This window comes from Condylura cristata, unplaced genomic scaffold (genome assembly GCF_000260355.1).
Source record: "Condylura cristata isolate star-nosed mole 26May11 unplaced genomic scaffold, ConCri1.0 scaffold00014, whole genome shotgun sequence".
In the NCBI taxonomy this organism is placed as follows: Eukaryota; Metazoa; Chordata; class Mammalia; order Eulipotyphla; family Talpidae; genus Condylura; species Condylura cristata.
Window position 1 is genome coordinate 28,718,216 of NW_004567115.1, and position 20,417 is coordinate 28,738,632.

General features: G+C 48.5%; 1 protein-coding gene across 1 annotated transcript in view; it reads left to right on the forward strand.

Annotated features, from left to right (window-relative positions):
* LOC105853604 overlaps positions 1-20,417 on the forward strand; it is a 32,822-nt gene that overhangs the window by 767 nt on the left and 11,638 nt on the right. The window contains exons 2-12 of the mRNA XM_012724753.1: positions 2,792-2,890; positions 6,726-6,757; positions 9,863-9,907; positions 12,923-12,964; positions 13,272-13,301; positions 16,202-16,246; positions 16,690-16,736; positions 16,842-16,891; positions 17,169-17,386; positions 17,485-17,735; positions 19,983-20,117. Of these exons, the coding sequence (XP_012580207.1) occupies positions 2,792-2,890; positions 6,726-6,757; positions 9,863-9,907; positions 12,923-12,964; positions 13,272-13,301; positions 16,202-16,246; positions 16,690-16,736; positions 16,842-16,891; positions 17,169-17,386; positions 17,485-17,735; positions 19,983-20,117 (994 nt within the window). The remainder of the gene's footprint in view (positions 1-2,791; positions 2,891-6,725; positions 6,758-9,862; positions 9,908-12,922; positions 12,965-13,271; positions 13,302-16,201; positions 16,247-16,689; positions 16,737-16,841; positions 16,892-17,168; positions 17,387-17,484; positions 17,736-19,982; positions 20,118-20,417) is intronic.

Here is a 20,417-nt window from a genome sequence, read left to right on the forward strand (position 1 = left end):
TCCCCGCGCGGGCAGGGGGCGGAGTGGGCCAGGGGTGCTGGACGGGCCCCCAGTCCCTCGGAGCAGCGGGTGCGGAGGAGGGCGGGGCGCGCTTGGCGTCCTGCGGAGCCGCGGGCAGCGATTACCCGCCCTCTGTCCTCACGTGCCCCGAGCTCCTGGGGCTGAGCCCTCTTGGGACCCGCAGTGCACTGTGCACGTGAAGGGATTTCCTGGCGGGAGCCCTGGAGTTTGCTGGACTTGGTCTGCGCGACTACCAGGCCCTCAAATTGGTGGAGTGCAGGGGAGCTTTCCCCCCTTAATCACTGCGGTTGCCAACGCAACCCCCCCAACCCCTCCTAGTGGCAGAGCGCAGCGTCTTAAGCAGTGAAGGAGCGAATCATCATTGCTCCTAGCCTCGGAACTGAGGCCTCTGTCATCACTGCCCATAGACATTTAACAGTGTTTTGTCCCAACTTCTGTGACCTGCCCAAGAGGAGGCAGAAAGGCTGAGCAAGCGGAGTTTTTTGCTCCCGGACAGCAGCAGAGAAGGAGCCCCTAGGGTGGAGTCCGCAGCTACTGCCCACCCAATAAGGGGGAATGTGTCTTTTATATAGATCTAGGTTCACATTGCAAAGGGTGACTCATCGCTGTGCCCCCTGGTGCTAGGTCCAGTTCCTCCCACCAGTATCTCCCGGATGCTAGGCCCAGTTGACTATCAGTTGGTTATCCCCTTCACCTAGTCCCATATCAAGCTTGGATGATGCAAGGCTCAATTCTTTCCTTGTCAGTAAATCTTTGGTTCCCAACAAACAGCAGCTGCCTTTACAAAGGACTTTATTAAGAGCTGCTTTGGGGTGCTCTTAGGGCTTTGTGGAATCTCTGTCAACTGCAAAATAGGGCTTTTGGCATCTGCGTGTGGTATTTCAGCAAAAGCCCTGCGTTGGAGGTTGGAGGTTTGTGAACCGGTCCTTTACCCGCTGGCAGGAAGTCCACGTAAAGCGCAGAAATGCTCAGCAGAGCCTCAGACTGCTGAGAAAGTAGTTCTGGGACAGCCACTGCTGCAGGACAGTTTTCTGCAGGAACGACTAGAGGAGTTTGCCAGGGCCTCAGGTGTTCACGACTTCAGTTGTTTGTGACTATTTAGACATTAGGCCCAGCTTCGCTCAAGGGGGAGAAATAATTCATTTTTTCCCCTGTCTGTTAAAAAAAACACTTGCAGTCAGGAAGATAGCCTAGAAAAGCCGATGCGATGTCTTGTCTTTAGGAGGGTGAAGATAACTACACTAGAACTTGAATTGACGCCACTTCAAATATCAAAAATATTTGTGAATGTTATTAAGAGCATTTCACATAGCTAAAAGGAAAGTTTCTCCCCCAAACCAGAGAGGAAGTGAATTGTCAATACATCAGTGAAGTTAGAGGTTGCTTACAGCAACTTTGCTAGCAAAATGTTTTCTCCACGTAGTGCCAGGACAGCTGACCCTCCTGGTGTCACTGTAAGGTGTGAGCCCCCTTCTGCCCTTTCTCATCATAATTTGCTAGTCTGTTCCTGATGGCTGGCCCATTTGGGGAGGCAGTTGCTAGTGTGGCTACAAAGTCCATACAGCTCTGGGTCAGAGAAGGTGCTTCTCAGTAAATTAAAAGCACACATGTTTGCTACTGTTACTTGTAATTCCTAGTGGCTTCATAGTATGCCACTCTGATACTTAGCTTGCCCTTTAACTATTTATTACATATTTTTAATGCTGAGGGATAGGATCTTTCTTTTTTGGGTAACCACCATGTTTAATCAGTCATTTATGTATCCATTGAACGCTGGTTTCCACCCCCCACCCCAGCAATGGTTTGGATATTGGGGATGTGGACTCCTTGGCCCATTTCTCATACTTTTTTTTAGGTCCCAGGCTGCCCCCGACTTGTAAGCAAAACATAGCAGAGCAGTGCAGTAAATCTGGTTATCAGGTGTCTATTAGACATGGATGGCTCAGGGTGGGGAGGAGAGAAGGGATCCGTTCCACTGGGCTGAGTCATGGGAGTCTCCCTCACCCTGTATGTGAGGCTTTTATCCACTGCCCTCCTGTCCCTCATTACTGGAAATGTTCCAGCTGCCACCCTCTTCCCTGCCAGCCTAATGCCAGCCTTCTCAGTCCTGGCCCCATCCCTTTGGAAGCCCATTACACAGAAATCTCATTGACAGTTACAAGAAGTAAGAAGGGAGTGAACCCAGGAACTGTTCTAATTCCTGCCACCTCGCAACCTTAGGCCACACCCCACACCCATACCCCTTTACCTTGCTCCTGACACCCAGGTCATTCTCCATTTGCAACTCAGCCTGCTAAGCCGAAGCCCTGACACTTTCCTTTTCCTTTCTCATGAGTCTGAAAAACCTCTGGGTGTGTGCACGCAATCATACAGAAAACACGCATCTTCCACGTGTACAACTTGAGAGATCGCTGCAAAGTGAACACATCTCTGTGACCACCAACCTAGGTGCCATATCCCTCTTCCCCTGAGGAACCAGAGATTGGCTTTGCTGTTTGTACACCGTAAGAATAGCCATGGTTTTCGTGTCTCACGTCTCTTGAGGGATGTTGCTTTTGAGGCTGGACCCACATGAGTGTGCGCCTGACGTTCATTGGTTATCCTTGCCAGAACACTCTTATCTCTGTCTCTGTCTCATTTGATCCCTCCATTTGACTTTTGATTAGCCTGGTAGTTTCTAGTTTTTGCTGATTACAAATATGAAAAAATCTTTTTATACTTAAAGACCTGCCATTTTCACTGTTATTTTTCCTGCTATTGTCATTGGCAGGAGGGGCCCAGCGGTGGGTCAAGGAGCTGGCCCCGTGGATTTCTCATCTGTGACAGCATTGAGCACCTCCAGAAGCACTGAGGATTGTGCTTCATTCAGGTACCTGAAAGTAGAAGACAAAAGCCATGTGATGAATTCTGTCTTGGGTACACTGATTGGAAACTGGTCTTTGGAGTGTGTGGAAAAAAGCTATTGGGTGACGATGGGAAACCAGCCAGACTTGGAAGTGTCCCCTGTGGGGGTGGGGCAGGATGCCCACTTCTCTCCCAGGACCTGGTACCTGAGGGCTGGCTGCCAGCTTGACTGCATGAAGCAGCAGTTTCCTTGGAGGTTACCCGGCCTCCAGAGGCTGCTTCTCCTTTAGCACTACAACTTCCCCCCACCATGCATTTTACAGTTCTGATCATGAATACTTAATTTTATTTATCTAAGAGAAAAAAATGTTATACCGTACTATGAAGCAGCTTGTAAATAATTTCAAGGACATACTCCTGTTCCACTGATGTCCTACATCTGTTGTACTATATTGTTTGCTGTTTATTTATTTAATTTAAAAATTTTTATGTATATTTTTCACCTTTTTTTTGGTGTATGTGTGCAATGCTTGCCTTTTCTTTTTAGGTGTATTCCCCACAAAATTCCTGTCACCCTTTCACCCGTGCACCATCACCAAAGTTCCTTGTGTAAGAACACAGCCCCTCCCATTTTGATCTCTCCCTCCCCCTCCCTTGGAGATTGTCTCTGATTAATAGGTGCCTGTTATTTTTATTTTTTGATTTGTTATAATTACTTTTTTCCCGGTCCCTTGTTTGGTTTCCCTGCATTCCTCCTATGAGTGAAACTACCTGCTATTTTCTTTTCCCTTCTGGCTTATTTCACTGAGCATAATCCCCTCCGTCCATGTTGTTGCAAATGGCGTGAGTCTTTTTTGATTACTGAGTGGAAGCCCATTCTCTAACACTTCTGGAGCATGCCACTGGCTTTTGTAGCCTGGGGGACTGAAATTGTCTTTAAGGGAGTATTTGGGTCATTTGGCCTCATCGGAAGCAGTTCTAAGTCTGCAGGTGGTTGGAGGCATCCAAGGTCGAAGCAGGTTCTGGGACTTTCACTGCATTTCTTTCACTGCTCCACTTTCAAATCCTCTCAGCGTGGAAACAGACTTGAGTGATGGCCCCTCAGCCTCCTGTGGTTGCTGTCAGTCTATTTGTGACAAGTCAGTGAGTTGCCCCTCCTCCCTGCCCCCACCTCACCACTGTGCTGTGGGCTTTCCTGCCCTTCCTGGACCTTGATCACCTCCTTCCTGCTCTAGACAGAGACAAGCCCCTCCCTGCCCCAGCTCCTTCCTCTCTTGGTCATTCCTGCTTATCCTTTGTGGTTCAGCTTCAGGGCCACTTCCTGGAGACCTTCCCCTGCCTCAGCCTCAGCCTGTCTCAAAGCCCTTCCTTTCCACACAAAGTTCTTGGTCCTAAGAGGCACAGAAAGAAGCCTGTGGTTGCTTTCTTCTGTCAGCTTGCCGAGTACGTGATGCACATGTGTCTTTTAAATGGGTGAATTGAGGAGCACACCAAGGAGCCGAGACCGGCTGCAAGATTGTCTCGGCTTTATCACTTGCTTTGTGACCTGGGGTGCTTATTCATTTAACCTCTTCTAGAGCCCCATTTCCCACTCTGTAAAATAATGCATCTGACAAGCAGACCTTGTGGGTTCCTTTCAGTTTCAACTTTTGGAGTCTCAACAGCTAGAGGATCCTGTTTGGGGGGAGATGACTTCTTTGAAAATGCAAGATGGTTTTAGCATTGTGTCTAACCAGCCAGACAGACTTTTTGAGGTGACTAAATGAGAAAATAAAGATGTAAACACCCAAAACAAATATCAGGAGTGTTGTTTTTTTTCCTGCCATTTTATTCATTCATCAAAGATTCTGACTCAGTGAATCAGAAAAACCAGTCTTAGAGGGCACCATGTACTCTAGCAGTCCTCAGACTGTCTCTTACGAAGAGCTGTTCTTTTTTTTTTTTTAAGATTTATTTATTTGTGAATACAGATCTGGGGTACAGGCCAGAAGTGCAGGCACAGTGACAGGATTCACCAGAGACAGAGTGGGGAGCAGAACAGGAAGATCGAGGTACACAAGCAGCAGGCTGGTCAGAGGAGGTCTGGTGCTCCATGTGGGTCACCTCCGGGGCAGGCGGGGACCAGACTCATGCGGAACTGGCTTTAGCTTCTTAGTGCTGTGCTTTAACCTGCTGCGCCACCAGGGAGGGCCAGAGAAGAGCTGTTCTTAATGGTTGAGTAAAAGTTTGGGTGCCAAGGGGGAAGGCATTGATTGCCATTACTCACCATTCTGCCTTGCCCATCCAGTTCTAGGGGGTGCCCCAACATCATAGTACTTGTCTACAAAACACCCAGCATTGGGTACAGGACCTGCAAAGCCTCACACCGTGACCCTGTGGCAATTCAGGGAGGGGAGTATGTGCTTGATATGCAGGGTGTGCTTGGTCACTGGAGATCTTTCATTCCAGGGGAGCACGCTGGGTGGGAGGCAGGGAGCAGAGTCCTGAGGAAGCAGGCTTCAGACAGGAAGCAGAGAGAAGACATGGAAGGGTGCAAAATGTGGTCCGACCACACTGATGGTCACATGAGGGAGAAGCGAGAGAGTGTGGCTGCAGACTCTGAGGGGGTCACAGCCACTGGCAGGTGTGAGGCAGTGAGCGTGCTTGGCGAGCGGTCAGGGGCTGGGGTGGAGGGACAGTAGGAGTGCTCAGGAGGACCAGGACCAGCTGCTTGAGGAGGAGAGAACAAGAGCTGGTGACAACCTGCAGGCTCTGGGGAGGTGACCCAAGAGCCGAGGCAGGTCAGAAAGTGTGGGTGTACATGAAGTGGGAGAGCTTTCGTTAACTGGAACATGGGAAAGGCCATAGGGAGGACATCAAGGTGTAGGATCTGAAGACTTGACCTGGGGGCCGGGGAGGTGATCCTGGTCAAATGTAATCCAGGAGTCTGGATATGGAATCAGAAGATGGAGCCCTTGGAGAGGAGCAGTCCCTGTGAGGGCGGAAGGAGGCAGGGGCAGACCGGGTAATTGATGTACCTGGGAGCCGTGGGGAGTGTCACCTGCATCATCTAGAGAGAGGACCGAAGTGGCCTTGGTCTGCAGGCCGGAGACTGTGGCTCCAGCTAGGGTGGTTCTGGTGACAGGAGAACAGAAGACAGGTGGCTGTTAGTCTAGGAGAGCATGGAGGATGGGGACGTGAGGACTTCTAGACCAGCCGTTTGCTCCAGTAGGGAGCAGCAGGTCCAGGAAGCCCTTTCCATGCTCTGGGAACTGCGATGTGGGAGCCCTTCATTTCCTAGGCCCGCTGCTGCTCGCCACTGGCGTTTAAGGAGAGGGTCCTTTCTGGGCAAAGCATCCCTGGGCGACTTTGCCCTCGTGCCATACAGCATGTGCGTGGAAGCAGAACGAGCCGGTGGAGCCCGCTGCTCACCCAGGCTGCAGGTGCCACGGGGCCCTCGCTGGCCCTTGCCCTGCGATACCTGCGGTAGCTGGGGGAGGGGCCGCAGGGAAGCAGTGAGAGGCCGTGGCAGGAGCTGAGGGCTCACGCGGCAGGTGGTGAGCTGAGGAACAGATGGGGCATGAGGTCTCCATGCCAGTAACGCAGATGGCAATGGGGAGTGACAGGGAGGGGTGGGGTGGGGGGGTGCAGGGGTGGGGATGGGCGATGCTGTGGTCAGCAGTGATCCTGGTGTGACCAGGCAAGAAGGAAGCGCTGTTTCTCAGCGGGTTTGGAGTCAGACCAGGTGGAGGGGACATGGGAGCCGGGAAGCTTCTCTAAGCTGCTAGAGAAACATAATGTGATCATTTGGGGGAGCTCTTCATAGCTTTTTGTATAAAATTAGTATCAGTTCATGAAACAGTTTTTCTTTCTTGTTCTAGTGATGATCACAGTGCCTCCTCAGCAGAAAAAGGTACAGTCATACTAAGTCATTGAAAAGTTTAACCTGTCTATTTGTATTTTTCGACAATGTTTTCTCCATTTATTTATTGACTTAGTGGCTTTGTCAGATTTATGCCCTTGCAGACTTACAGAATAGCAATGTATCAACTAATCATTAGGTTGGGATGATGGGATAGTGACAAATTTTAAATTTTTCTTTGATATTCTTTGACAGCAGATTCACAGAAAAGTAAATTGTAAAGAATATGGGCCTTTGTAACCTTTTTTTTTTTTTTACAGTGTGAGAGTAGAAAATAAATGCTATCATATCTTACTTCTTTTAAGTACTAGGTCTAAGAGTTTCTAGTCATGGTTAGAATTCAGTATAGGCACGCCTTGGAGATATTTCTGGTTTGGCCCCACACCACTGAAATGAAGCAAATATCACAATAATGTAAGTCACACCAAGTTTTTGGGTTTCCAGTGCTATGGAGCGGTTTAGTCTATACCACGCTGTGGTGTATCTGCACCGTGTCTGAAACAGCAATGTCCACAGCTTAGTGAAGTGTGACATGGACGCCAAGTGAGTGCGTGCTGTGGAAGAACCACACCATCACACTTACTCACACAAGCTGGCCACAAACCTTCAACATGCAAAAAACGCATTATCTTTGAAGCACCAAAGAAGTGAAGCACAATCAAGTTTGCCTACAAATGTAAAGATGATAAGAGTATCCTCAATGGAGTTCTACAAACTCTGCATATGCACCATTTTCTTTAATACTGAAATGTTGTCAACTTTAGATACTTAATGTAAATAGCAACATATAATCCTTTTCCTCTCCCTCTTTTACCCCCCAAGCAACATATAATCCTAGCCCTGAAACTGGGCCAAATAAAAGCCTTCATTGAAGAAATAGGTCAGCTCTCGATCAGGGTTTGGTGTAGACTGCTGAGGGTTAAACGTCCCCTTGGGCCTTTGTTGTTTGTCACTGACACGTGTGTTCCCTGCTCCAACCCAATCTGCTGATGCCGCTCCGTGTGGCCCAGGGCTCCTCTGGAGGGTGGTTCTGGGGCCATTTTCACTTTAGGTGTTGACCTTGTCATGGCTTAGAAAGTCTTAGCTCATTGTCAAGCTACTGTCTTTTGCAAGTTTGGGGACCCTTTCAAAATTTAACTTTCCATGCAGAACAATAACCTACCTACAAAGGTATAATGATGAAAATCCAGTAAGCAAATCTGTAGTTTGACTGCAGCTTGGGTTGTGGGGTGTCATGTATCTGTCCAGAATCAGATGAGACTGCTTTATTCACAGTGCTGAGCTGAACCTCACCGTCAATAAACACACCCCTTTCTTTGGCTCTGCTCTGTCTGCCTGAAATCTGAAATGCCTCTTCCTATGTGTAACCTCTAGGACTTGTTTCAGGCTGTTCAGCTGAACTGGATCCCTGAACTTCAGGGTTGGTCTCAACTTCTGAGAGCAGAAATGCAATCTTCTTTTGTGGTGGAATGATTTTGTGTAATGATTTGTCAGCTGCACAGCTGCTCCCTGCCCCCACAATTGCATTGACCAGTTAGCTGTTTCCTGGGCTATGGATTTTCCCCTAAGTTCTGCAGAGTGCCCATCATGCTGTGGACACTAAGTCCATGTTGGTTAAGTCGAAGGGATAGCAGTCTCTGTCTAAACCCAAGGGCATTAGTTGACCAGCACTGGACCCTGTCGCTGCTCACCAGCCTGGTGTGGGTTGGTGCTCCCTGTAAAGGAGAAATGGGAGTCTGTGGCCCTGTGTTGCCACAGGAACTTTGTTGCCACTTTGTGGCAGCACCTCAGTAGGGGAGCAGGTTTGCAAGGCAAGGCTCTGCTGCTTGAAAGTTCTTGTGCAATTTGCTGAAATCATATAGGATAGTAAAAGCTGCTCATGCGACAATGGTATGAGGAATAGGGTCTGGAGGGTGGGATAGGAATGGAGGACAAAGTTTTACAAGGGAAGGGGACATCGGCAAAATACGATGTTATCACAGGCAGAGTTGTCCCAAGACCGCCCCGGGGACAGTCACATAATCAGGTTAGCAGCTGCCTAGCGTCCCCGGACCTGCCTCCTGATTCGGGCTATCCTCCGTAGGTGGTCAAGGACTGCTCTGCTGTGGTTTGTAGATAGCAAATAGGTCGCAGTTGCCCGGAGTGGCCGGCTCATAGGAACCCACAGTCGTGTTCTCTAGGGCGGTCTGATGGAATGTGCCATTATACAAAGGGCACCATAGACCAGAGCAGTCCTTCCCGCGTGGATGTTCTTTGACGCTGTTGGTGACATCTGTCCCTCCCTCCATCCTCTCCTTTATCGGTAACAGCCCATCTTTTTCTGTGTCTACCATATGTTCTTTGCCCACTCCGGCCTAGACTCTCAACACGTTTGCGTCTGGACTGCTGCAGTCGTCTTTCATGTCAGACCCTTACATCTCACCTGTCCTGAATGCCAGCCCCTCCACTATCCCCCTAAATCCCGGGGACACCAAGACCAGTCCAGCTGGAAGCCCTCATTGAGTTCTGTGGCCCTACGGTCCCTGTGGGAGAACATCCGGACTCCTGATCGCCTTCCCTGGTCCCACCTTAGCTTGAACTCACTGGTGTCCTTTCATTTCATCGTTGACCTTTGTTGCCTGAATTGCCTTGTAATTGAGGAGGGACATCAACTCTTCGCTACAGTAATTTCGTTGTCTAAATCTAAAGCGAGGTGCTTTTTCTCCTTTCTGCTGTCAAGTTAATTAATTGCCAGGAATCGTTTTTGGGAACTGTGAGCTGATCAAACAAAGAAACAATAAAGTTCCTTTGGCACAATATTGAACGATTACCTGGGAACTAACCAGGTGCATCATACCGTTCCTGGCTTTTTGGCCTCCCTCTGTGGGAAAAGGCTGACGCTTTGTCTTGGTCTGAATATCTCAATCTCTCTCCTGCTACGGCCTCATTAGCCACAGTAGCTGTCCAGTAGTTTGACGCATGAGGTCGCTTGGGTCTAAGGCAGGTTTGCTTTACAAAAGAGGGAACTTATGTTATTAGTGGCTTTAACAAAAATCAGTATATTTTATTTCATTCTTACATTTATGCTGCTAAACTTTATTTCTTTCTCAAATTTAGATTGCCCTAGCCCCACCTTAGACACCTCAAAGGACTCTAAATCAGGTAAGGTTCATGATTTCTATTGATAAATGCCCAAAATAAAATTTTGGTGAAGTAACCAATTCATGTCAAGAGACAATATAGTTCCATTTCTGTTTAATTTCATACAGTTTGTGTGAAAGGTAAGGACTTTCATCTTCTATTTGAAAGAATCAAATACATTTAAAGTTCTAGGATTATCTTGCTTCAAGAAATTGGTGACTTTAAAGTTTGGTGACAAAACTGTACCTCGTGAAGCTGTTACAGCAAATAGGCCATTCTGTAGATTGACTCCACTGACCTAACACAGAGTCCCCTGGGTGCCCACGTAGTGGTGGACACAGGATTAGGATCATCGTGGGAGGCTTCCTTGAGAAGTGATGGTAAAGGAACTTGGAAGGTGAATTGGGGGTAACAGAGCAGAGGCCAGGAAAGGAGCTGTCCTAGTACATGAGACTGGCAGATGTCAAGCCCTGCGGTGGGACAGCTTGCTTCAGAGGCAGAGGTGTTCTGAGGGCTGGCGTCAGTGAGGGAAAGACAGACCAGGCAGGCCCTGGTGTATTTGTAGAGACGGACAGGTCTGGAGTCCAGAAATGTGCAAATGGCCAAAGATGCTCATTACTGCTACAGGGAAATATAAATCAAAACAAGCGACCCCTTCATACTCATGGGGATGGTTACAATAAAAAAGAGGTTGGATATTGGTTTTGTAATTGGAGGTTAGAGTAGAACAGCCCTCCCCGCTGCTCCCAGCTGTGACACAGGTCCTGGACACCAGGGGCAGTGTCTGAGTGGAGATGTGAGGTTGGGGGTCCAAATGCCCAGCGAAGTTCTGCAGTGTCACTCAGCTACTCTGGTAGGGTTGGGGGAAAGGGGGGTGGCTCATCTGGGGCTGGATTTGTCAAGGAGTATGGGTGGAGCTTGTGAACTGAGGACAGAGCTGATGTGGCATGGGGGCAGGGTAGGGAGCCGCAGAGAAGGGTGGGAACCACCCCTGACGTTAGCCTCTGGGAGGGAGGAGCCTGCTGGCCAGGCTGTGGCTCTGCCTGGCTGTGGGGTCTCTGTCCAACTGTAGCCACATGGGCGTGGCTGAAGTCTGCATCTCCCCTCTCCATCCCCTACCAGTCTGCTGTACTCAGCTCAGCCCAATGCTGGGGTGAGAGAGGTACAGGGTTTCTCCCAGTGAGGAAGGCTGGCTTGATGTGCTCTCTCCTCTCCAGCATGCTGCTTTCAGATTCCTTCTGTTCTTGTCTCATCTTTACTTTTTAAGTCTACTTTGAAAAGTTTAGGCTTTTTTAGCTGAACTAAAGGGGTCAAAAGAAGGAGGGTTTTTGCTGGCACTGAAGGACAGCAGGTAGGGCAAGAGCAAGTCCCTCTGGGAGCTGTTTGCACTTGGCTCCCTGGGAGCAGAGGTTGTGCTGTCACAGCGCTCACTCGCAGTCACAGGAAGGGCCAGTGCTTCATAAGCAGGGTTGACCATTGCCTGCTGGGAATTTAGGAGTGAAAGTGTGACCTGTTAGTAAAGACAACCACCACTTAATTAAGCGCTTACAGTGTGCGAGGCCCAGGGCTTCTCACAGACATATTAAATACTCCTCACATGTGTGCTGTGGGGCAGAAAAATGATTCCACTCAGCGGGCTTGCAGGGTGGGGCAGGGAGAGAACCTGGAGTGAAGGCTCAGACAACTGTGAAGGTGAATTGAAGGGGTGGCCCCAGGATCCCTCTTTTCATGCTGGTGGGGTCTCTATAACAGTCTGTAAGCATAAAAATCAGTCATTTATCAGAAAAAAAAAAATCCCAGAAGCCTGAGTCTGCAGGTGGGGCCTAAGCCGGGGCTGGTCCAGGTACATGCATTGCGAAGAACCCAGACTCCAAGAGGGGACCCTGAGAGTATAGAGGGTCCCCAGAGGGCACTGGCTTCACATATGCCTTCACTGAGCATTGTGAGGGGGAGAAGCACACTCACCTCATTGGCAGTTGTGAGGACTAGTGTGTAAAGTACTTAAGTAAATATGTGTAGAGTAAATGAAAACTAGTAAATAAATATCAATGAGTAAATTTATGGAAACGAGTAAATAACATATAATAGTGGCTAGTAGCAGGTACTATGACTTTTCTCCTTATTTTCAAACCTTTTCTCTCCTCCATGTAACTCTTTCTAGTCTTTGGTTCTGGTTTCATAGGGAGTGGGCCATTTGAGAGCAGGACAGTAGCTTTCCCTGTTTAGTCACTGAACCTCAGTCTGAGTGGGGGCTGAGAAAACAGATTTTGCAGATTTGGGAAAACAAGGAAAGATGGGAATGAGAGTGAGGGGTGGGCCTGGCTGGTGGATTGCGTGTGGGGTGTTTTGTGGTCAGCCGGGGTGATCTGGGTATCCCAGGAGTGTAATAGGTTACAGACACATGGGAGTGGGTGGATGACCTCGTACAGCTCTCCAGGTGGGAAGAGGGCAGGGTGCAGAAAGTGGGATCTGGGCACTAGCAGTGGGGGTGAGGTGGAGGGGAGGCAGGAGGCAAGTGGGGGCACCCAAGGAGCTAGGAGAACCAGCCAGACACCACAAGAGGGTGGGCTGTGCAGCCAGGAGGGAGCAGTGGGGCTCTCCCTGTGGGAACCATGGTGCAGACTTCAGCAGGGTTTCGATCTGGCTGCTGGAATGGAAGTTGGATCACAGTGGGCTGTGGTGCTGAGTTGGGTGAGGTGAGAGGGCACGTTCTTGGGGACCACCCTCTCCAGAATAGAAGAATGTGGACGTCTGTCTTATGTATCAGAGGAATGGCATCTGCACCCCAGAATTCTGCCCTGTCATGCCCATGAAGCCCCTGGATGCGGCAGGACCGGGCGGCTCTCGAAGTGGTTATGTAGCCCACGTAGCTAGGTGATCAAAGTGTGTCTGTCATCCACTTCCAAAGAAGAATTGGCTTCCTTTTAGCCACTTCAGACAAGTGGTGGGCTCAGTGGGAGTGCATGGAAGGAGCTGGTAGCTGAGTTGGCTCTGGTGTACGCGTTTTGATTTCTGATCACTTGTGTGCTTGTGCAGGAGAGGACAGTACTTCTGAGAGCAGCTCTGAGAGCGAATCTGGTAAGTGAGCATTTAATGGTAGAATTCCAGTTAAACACACAGACCTTTGTTTTTATTTTAAAATAATGAGTCTGTATAATTCATGCTCTGGGACATGAATTATACTAGCATGGCTTTGTAGTGCTGAAAAGTACTTACATGGTAAGACATTTCTGGTTGGCAAGCAAAGTGGCATAACAGGATGGGCTGAAGAGACACAGGAAATGGTTGCCGTTGGTGAAAGGCAAACATTTCACCTCTTTTGTCTGCTTCCCCTTAGTGGTCATATGAATCTGATTTAGACTCTTTTTATTTTTTTTTTATGTAGATAATGAGGAGCCAAAATCAGAAAAAACAAGTGAGTATATCCTTTCTCTGAATTTTCCTTTTCTGTTGTTAAAAAGAAGGTGCCTGGTAGCCTTTATGATTTTTCAAGTGGCAAGGTACTTATTCATTGTCTTCTCCTGTACAAAATTAAATGTCACAAAACTAAGCATTTTGGAAACCCGCGCTCAGCACACTGGGGGCACGGGGGCCGTGATGTGTGACTGCACCTGCGGTCTGCATGTCCAGTCCCCCGGGAGGCGAGAGGGGAAGTCTGATGGAGCCTGCATGTTGTGCTGCTCACAGATTACCACCCCGTGCGCTTTTGCTGCTGAAATGTACCATTTTCACTTGAAAGTTCCTGGCTTCCTGTTCTGGTTATTTGCAAAGAACTTGAGTATGAAACCAACTTAAAGATGGATTTTTTTTAATGTGTTGAATTGGTGAGATGTGGGATTCCATTCCAATTTTGTTTGTAAAGATTTTTTTTTATTTACTTATGCATATAAGAACTGGAGTCCAGGCCAGAGGTATGGAGGATGAGAGGGTTCGCCAAAGACAGAGTGGGGAGCAGAACAGGCAGATCTACTGAAATACACTGCTGAGGGGAAGCCACAGGCTGGCCAGGAGAGGTCTGCTGCACAATGGTAGTCACCTCCCTGGCCAGGGATCAAACTTGTGATGCAGTGGCTGCTGAAAGCCTCACAGTGCTGTGCTTTTAACCACTTGAGCCACCAGGGAGGCCCTAAGGACAGGTTCTAAGTATAAAATGTGGGTGACTAAGCTTAATTTTAAAATATTTTATTTTAGTGTAGAACCCTCTGCGCCCCTACACCCCGATTCTCATACTGTGATCCGCTCACCATCATGAACCTCACAGTGCGACATAAGCAAGGGCCTCAGGAATCCTTCAGTGTAATCCCTACCCTCACCTGTCCATTCACATTTACTCGATTCTCTCTGCGGTTCCCCTGTGGGGCACCTATGGAGATGACTGGGAGCTCCTGGAGTCATACTGTGTGTGGACAGTAACCTGTGGTTACCTCGATGTCGCTGTCTCGGAGTTTCTGATGCCCATAAGGAAAAAACGTGTACCACTCCCAGTCCTCTTCATACATCATGGGTTAGTTCATCCTTGAAAATTTCCCAAGTGCAGACTCCACACATTGAATGAAAAGGGAAATGAAATTAGAAAGCTGGGTATTAGGATCAGGTCTTTGTTGCTCCTGGCTAATAATGCGGTAGACTCCCTAAGGACACAGTACAGAGTCAGCACCGGCCAGGGTCTCTCCAGAGCAGGCTGTCCCAGTGGAAGGCGTTTGGGGTCCTCGAGGTCACACTTGGGTAGGAGCCTGGGCTCAGATAGGGCATTTGTGGGGCAGGGAGCGGCTGGCCCCAGGGCTTGGCTGAATCGGCCATGTGTTCCTTGGCAGTGGAAGTGCCCCGGGCCTGCAGCGGGTAGGCTAGTGCTTGCCCCTGGACCCAGATCCATCCCAGCGGCCTTGACTAGCTTCCCGCCCTCTGCCCCATCTCTGTGCTGCAAGGCCTGTTGTCCTCCACATCTGGGGAAGCCAGGAGAGGCACCCTGCTGTTGCCTCCACTTCTCCACTTTCACAACAGATGGAATGGCCAGGTCAGCTGCCCTGGGATGCACCTTTGTGGGCTGGCTGTCCAGTATGTGTTCTGCTCTGAGGTCACTTGCCTCATGCATTGAAGAGAAGTTGTGGTCTATAGATTGGGGAGTGCTGCAATAGCTGGGGGTCCTGGGAAACTGCTACCTGTGCTGGCCAGTTAGGATTCTGTAAGCTCAGTCCCTTTTTCTGCTCCCTAGGCATAGAGCAAGACAAAGCAAATGGGCAAAATGCTATATAGCTGTGCAGCCATATGTATTGTATCATTTAGAATTTTATGACCCTTTGTCGGACAGAGCTGAGGCAACATGATTGGAGGGATTGTATGTAGAGGACTTGGGTTGGTATTTCAGAATCTTCAGATCTATATATTCTGAGACCAGAGCTCTGAACACTTTTAGTCTTTATTTGCCATTTCACCTTAATGCTGTTTTTTTAAAGCTGGCTCTCGTTGCCTCCCTGGGTGCCAGACTCAGCCCAAGTGTCTGAGATCAGGCAGTCTTAGTCTAACCCCTGCTTATATGGAGAAGGATGTGAGAGATCAGTAGACAGCCAGCGATCATGCAGCTGATGGCAACTGTGGGTAACAGAAAAATCTGTCTCTGCTCCCTTTCACAATACATTAGGCTCCTTGGAGTATTCTTCCCAGGCCCGAGGGATCGAGCCCTTACGATGCTTGAGTTTGGTGGGAGAGACAGGTGCAGGCATGCTGAAGTGAGTGCTGAGCCAGATGGGGTGGGGGCTGTGTAGGGAAAGTGAGCCCTGCCATAGGGGGGCCCTGCCCTAGGGGTGACAGGAAATCTCCCAGCAAAGGTGGCATTTGAGCAACAACAAGCCTGTGCTGAGCAAGCAGCAGGATTGCTTATGGGAGTAATGGGCAGGACAGAGGCCCCAAGTGCTGTGCTCTGGTATCAGATGTAGCATGCTGTGGTGTTTGGAAATGGAAGCTGGTAGGGGGAAAAGGGATGGGGCTACCTTCTAGGGCCTGGAGCCACATTTAGGGAGTCTGCTTGCTAAGACAGAGCCTCGTACAGCTGTCCTAGCTTAAAGGTGCATAAAGCCAGATGTTGTTCCTGTTTTGTTTCCAAGTTAATCTCAAACTCTGCTCATTGGGGGGTGATCTAGCGAGCACCATCCTGGAAAATGAATGACTCAGGCTCCGGGTGACTCTTGGGCTGAGATGCCAGTGCCCTGGGCCACAGCTCTTCAGTCGCATTGCCCCGGGGTGAAAATAACTAATGATAGATAGGGTTGGTGGTGATCTTGGTGATCACCTGCAGCCTGACTCTTCTTTTCATCACAGATGGGGAACTAGGAGAGTCTTCTACGGAGGAAGCATCGACTCAGGGTAAGACTGAGGCCGTGTACCTTGCTTCCTCTGCCATGTGAAAGATCAGATAAAGATGGATGTGCTGAATGAGTGATTTGAAACCTTAGAGTCACCTTCAGATTTAGCTTTGTGCGGACATGAGGACTACCACTGAATGCAATCTGCTGGCTGTGAGGTGGAGGGATGCTTAAGTAGGGCTGAGCTTTCCCTGGGGCTGGCTGTGCCCACCTGACCTGGCTGTCTTTCTCAGCTGAAGAGTGGGCGGAGAAAGAATTGCCTGTGGATCGCTTAAGCTCAGGTATGAACTTACCTTCCCCAAAGTGCTCTTTGAAGTGTCATTATTTCTGGGGGGCATGTTCCTCTGCCTTTTGTCAGCTGGGCATGCAGCTCACATGAAAGATTTCATCTGAAAATGCCAATTACATGCACATAAAAGTAAAACTTTTTTTTCTCTCAATTAGAATTTACTAAAATCCAACCTCACTGTGCACATTGTAATGTCGATGGTGTAAGTATCTTTTAATTATAAAATGTGATTTTCTGGTTTGTGTTATTTAAGAAAACATTTCCTAGTATAGTATTTACAGATACATCTGTACTTTTTTCCCAACAGAAACACAGTGAACCAGTGACCCCCAGACTCCTTTCCCGGGGACAGTTTCTGTAAGTAATTGTGAATGTGGAAGACTCCATGTCGTCACGAATTTAATTTTTCTATGAAAAATTACCCCAAGTAGGAAAAACACAGAACAGCATAACTAACTTCACTCATTTTGTATGACTAAGTGGGTGGTTTTCTTTGGCAATGATGTCTTCTTCAAAAACGGTGTAGACTTCCCTTGCTGTTTTTGAATGACATTAAAAACGTTGACGTATCGTAAAAGACCCCCTTCTAACCAAATGTCAGTACTAAACCAGTGTTCTTGTCTGACCAATGCAGACTGAAGGTGGACGCAGAGGGAATTTACCAGTGCACGGAAACTGGTCTGATATTTGAGGTTAACAGAAAAGTCGACATCAAGTATTGCGTTTTGTCCTGGAGCAAATATGCAGACCTGGTTGTTAGGCCCTGGCTCGTTGGTGGGCCCCTGTTTGACGTTAAATGTGACCCCGCCTGTCTTACCTCCATTCAGTTTCCACATTCCCTCTGCTTGGGTCGTAAGTACTTGTTTGCTCAACGTCTCTTTGGTGTGTGCATGTGGAGAGTGTGTGGCTCACGCCTGCGGGAGCACTGATCCTCCTTCGTGTTTTCACAGACCGCGGCTCCGATATGTTGTTCAAGGTCTTCCATGTGAAAAGCTCTGGAGCCTCATTGGAATACACTGTGGAGCATTCTGCCACCCACGTGAAGTGGCACGTGAGCTCGCTCTCTCCCGTGGGCCCCGTCATTCAGAGTGAAGAAGCGGTGCATCACCATGGGGCTGTGATTCTGTACAAAGCCATAGATCCTGACCCGTCCTTATCCTTCCGTGTCTACGTAGCCACCAACAACGAGTCCTTCATCAAGGTAAACCCCACGAAGATGAGTAACAAACGCTGGATACTTGGCAGTTAAACACTCCACCACACTGAGGTGGGCGCTAGCTTTGCTGAACGTGCCCTCCAGAGTGGGTCTGTTTTGACACTCACCTACAGAGGTCATAAAGTCAGCGCCTGGGCATGTGCCAGTCTTCAAATCCATGGAGTGTGGTGCTTCCGTTTGACAGCAGACGGCGGGTGTCCAGTGGGGGACAGGCCCAGGGGAGTGGCCTGGCTTAGGAGAGGCCACCTGATGCACTGCCTGAAACAGCTGCATAATGTGCTGTGAGAAGGAGGAGGGAACCCAGAACACTGGCATCAGTTGGGAGCTTGTTAATTTGCATATTCTCAAACCCCTGACCCCAGAATAGAGCTGGAGGCTGGGAACCCCCGCTCTGGAAACTGGGACCACTTGAGGTCATGCAGGTTCTCCCTGGCCCCAAGGTTAAGAGGAACCCACCAGGTGAATTCATTGCAGAGACATTTTTTTGGGTAAAAATTCACCTGAGGTTTTTGGGTTCAGCATTCTGGTTTTATAGAGGCAAATGTTCCTAAAGGATCCTTAAGGCAGCAAGACTGAGGGGAGGGAGTTTGGGTGTTTGTAGTGGAGCCAGATTCCAGAATTCAGAATGAGGCTTGTCGAGCCCCTTTTCTGAACTCTCAAGTAAGTCAGAGCAGCTAATGGAATCTCCTTTCGCACCTTTAGCTGTTGTCGGTACAGGTGTAACAGGTAGAAGGGGTGGAGCGCTGAAATAAACAAAGTAGGCAAGTGACACAGTGACTCACATCAGGGCTTGACAGAGGTCAAAAAATAAATGTTAGCGCTATAGTAAACTATACTGAGTAATGAGCTACTCCCAATATTTTTAGCTTGTGGTAGCTTTAAAAATAAGTTGTCCTGATTATACTTAACAATATATGCTAATCTTAAAAGCCTTTGTCAAGGGCCCTGCCTGGTGGCGCAGTGGGTTAAAGCACAGCACTAAGAAGCCAAAGCCACTTCAGCATGAGTTAGATCTCTGCCCTGGAGGTGACTCACATGGTGCAGCAGACCTCTCCTGACCCATCCGCTGCTCCCCTCAGCAGTGTACTTCGTTGATCTGCCTGTTCTGCTCCCCACTCTGTCTCTGGTGAATCCTTTCACCCTCCGCATCTCTGGCCTGTACCCCAGTTCTGTATGCATAAATAAATAAATCTTAAAGAAAACAAAAACCCTTTATCAAGTAATAGGTTTTTAGTTTTTTCCTAAGATAAAATGCTTCCTATATTCTCATTAGAGATAATTCTTTCAATTGGGAAACTAGTCTTCAAAATGGTCTAAAAAAATCCCATCTGAGTTATATTTATTTAGTATGGATTTGGAATAAGTACTATTATTTAATGAATGCTATATATATATGTATATATATATATTTAAATTATTATGCTTACAGAACTGGGGTACAGGCCAGAGGTGTAGGGGTGGTGAGAGGATTCACCAGAGACAAAGTGGGAAGCAGAACAGGCAGATCGACGAAGTCCACTGCTGAGGGGAGCAGTGGGCAGGTCAGGAGCGGTCTGCCATGCCATGTGGTCACCTCTGGGTCGGGGATCGAACTCGCACTGAAGTAGCCATGGCCAGCTTTGCAGTGCTGCGCTCCAACCTGCTGCGCCACCAGGGAGGGTCTGATGCTTTATTTTTATACCTCTCGTCTTGGGTTGATTTTTTTCCCTATATGGGAAAAGATTTCCATGAGCTCTACCCTCAGGAAACCTCAATCTCTTGTTCAGCCGTGTAGCTGCTTAACCAAATGACTGTGGGCCCATGGTTACATTAGTCTTTTGGGGCATTCAAACAGTGCACATAAAATCAGTGTCCCCTGTCGGGCTGTGCCGAAGGGACCATTGTGAAATGGTGTGGAAACACGGCAAGGAGCTGCTCTCTGTCCTCATGAGGCCGCGCAGCCCACATGGTGCACAGTGCTGGTTCAGTTTTCTCGCTCATCCAGATGTTGATGCTGTACAGGGTCTGGCCTTGCTGCTGTCTGTCGGGCTTTTGTGGTGGTGCTTGGAGGTCAGGAGCCTGATGTGTGCAGCCAGGTGCCTCGGCCCTGTGGTTTCGTGTTGAGGACACTGAGCCATTCCTTGCCGACATGTTGGGGAGGAGAAGGGGGTGCTGCAGCTGCCACACTGCTTGGACTCACGTTCTCAGTCAGTGCTGATGAATTTCAAAACCGAAACCTGTTTCTGCCTTTAGGATATTTCCAAGTCTGTGAAGCACTCCTCTAAGAAGTTCATGAAAATTGACAAGCCTCCTGTTTGCCAGAAGTTACTGCAGAATGGGAAGAAATACAAACTGATCAGTAAACCAGAAGCTGAAATCACCCCTGAGGTACAGAAAGCCCCTCAGAGTAGCAGTGGGACAGGATACTTCTTGGTTCTCATTTTTTCTCTTTCTTTATAAGAAAGTAATAGTTTTGCTAAACTTGTAGCTTATTTCCAAGATGCTGTTGAATGTCAAGATTAGCCTGTGACCGTTGCAAAAATAATATCCCCCTTAAAAAGTTAATTTTTTGACTTCTAATAACATTTTTCAGTGTTAGCCTCAAAGGAATGAAAATTTTAAGTTTAACTTTGAGTTGTGCAGAGCACTGAAGGTTAACAAAACGGAATTGCTAATGAAGGATCTTGG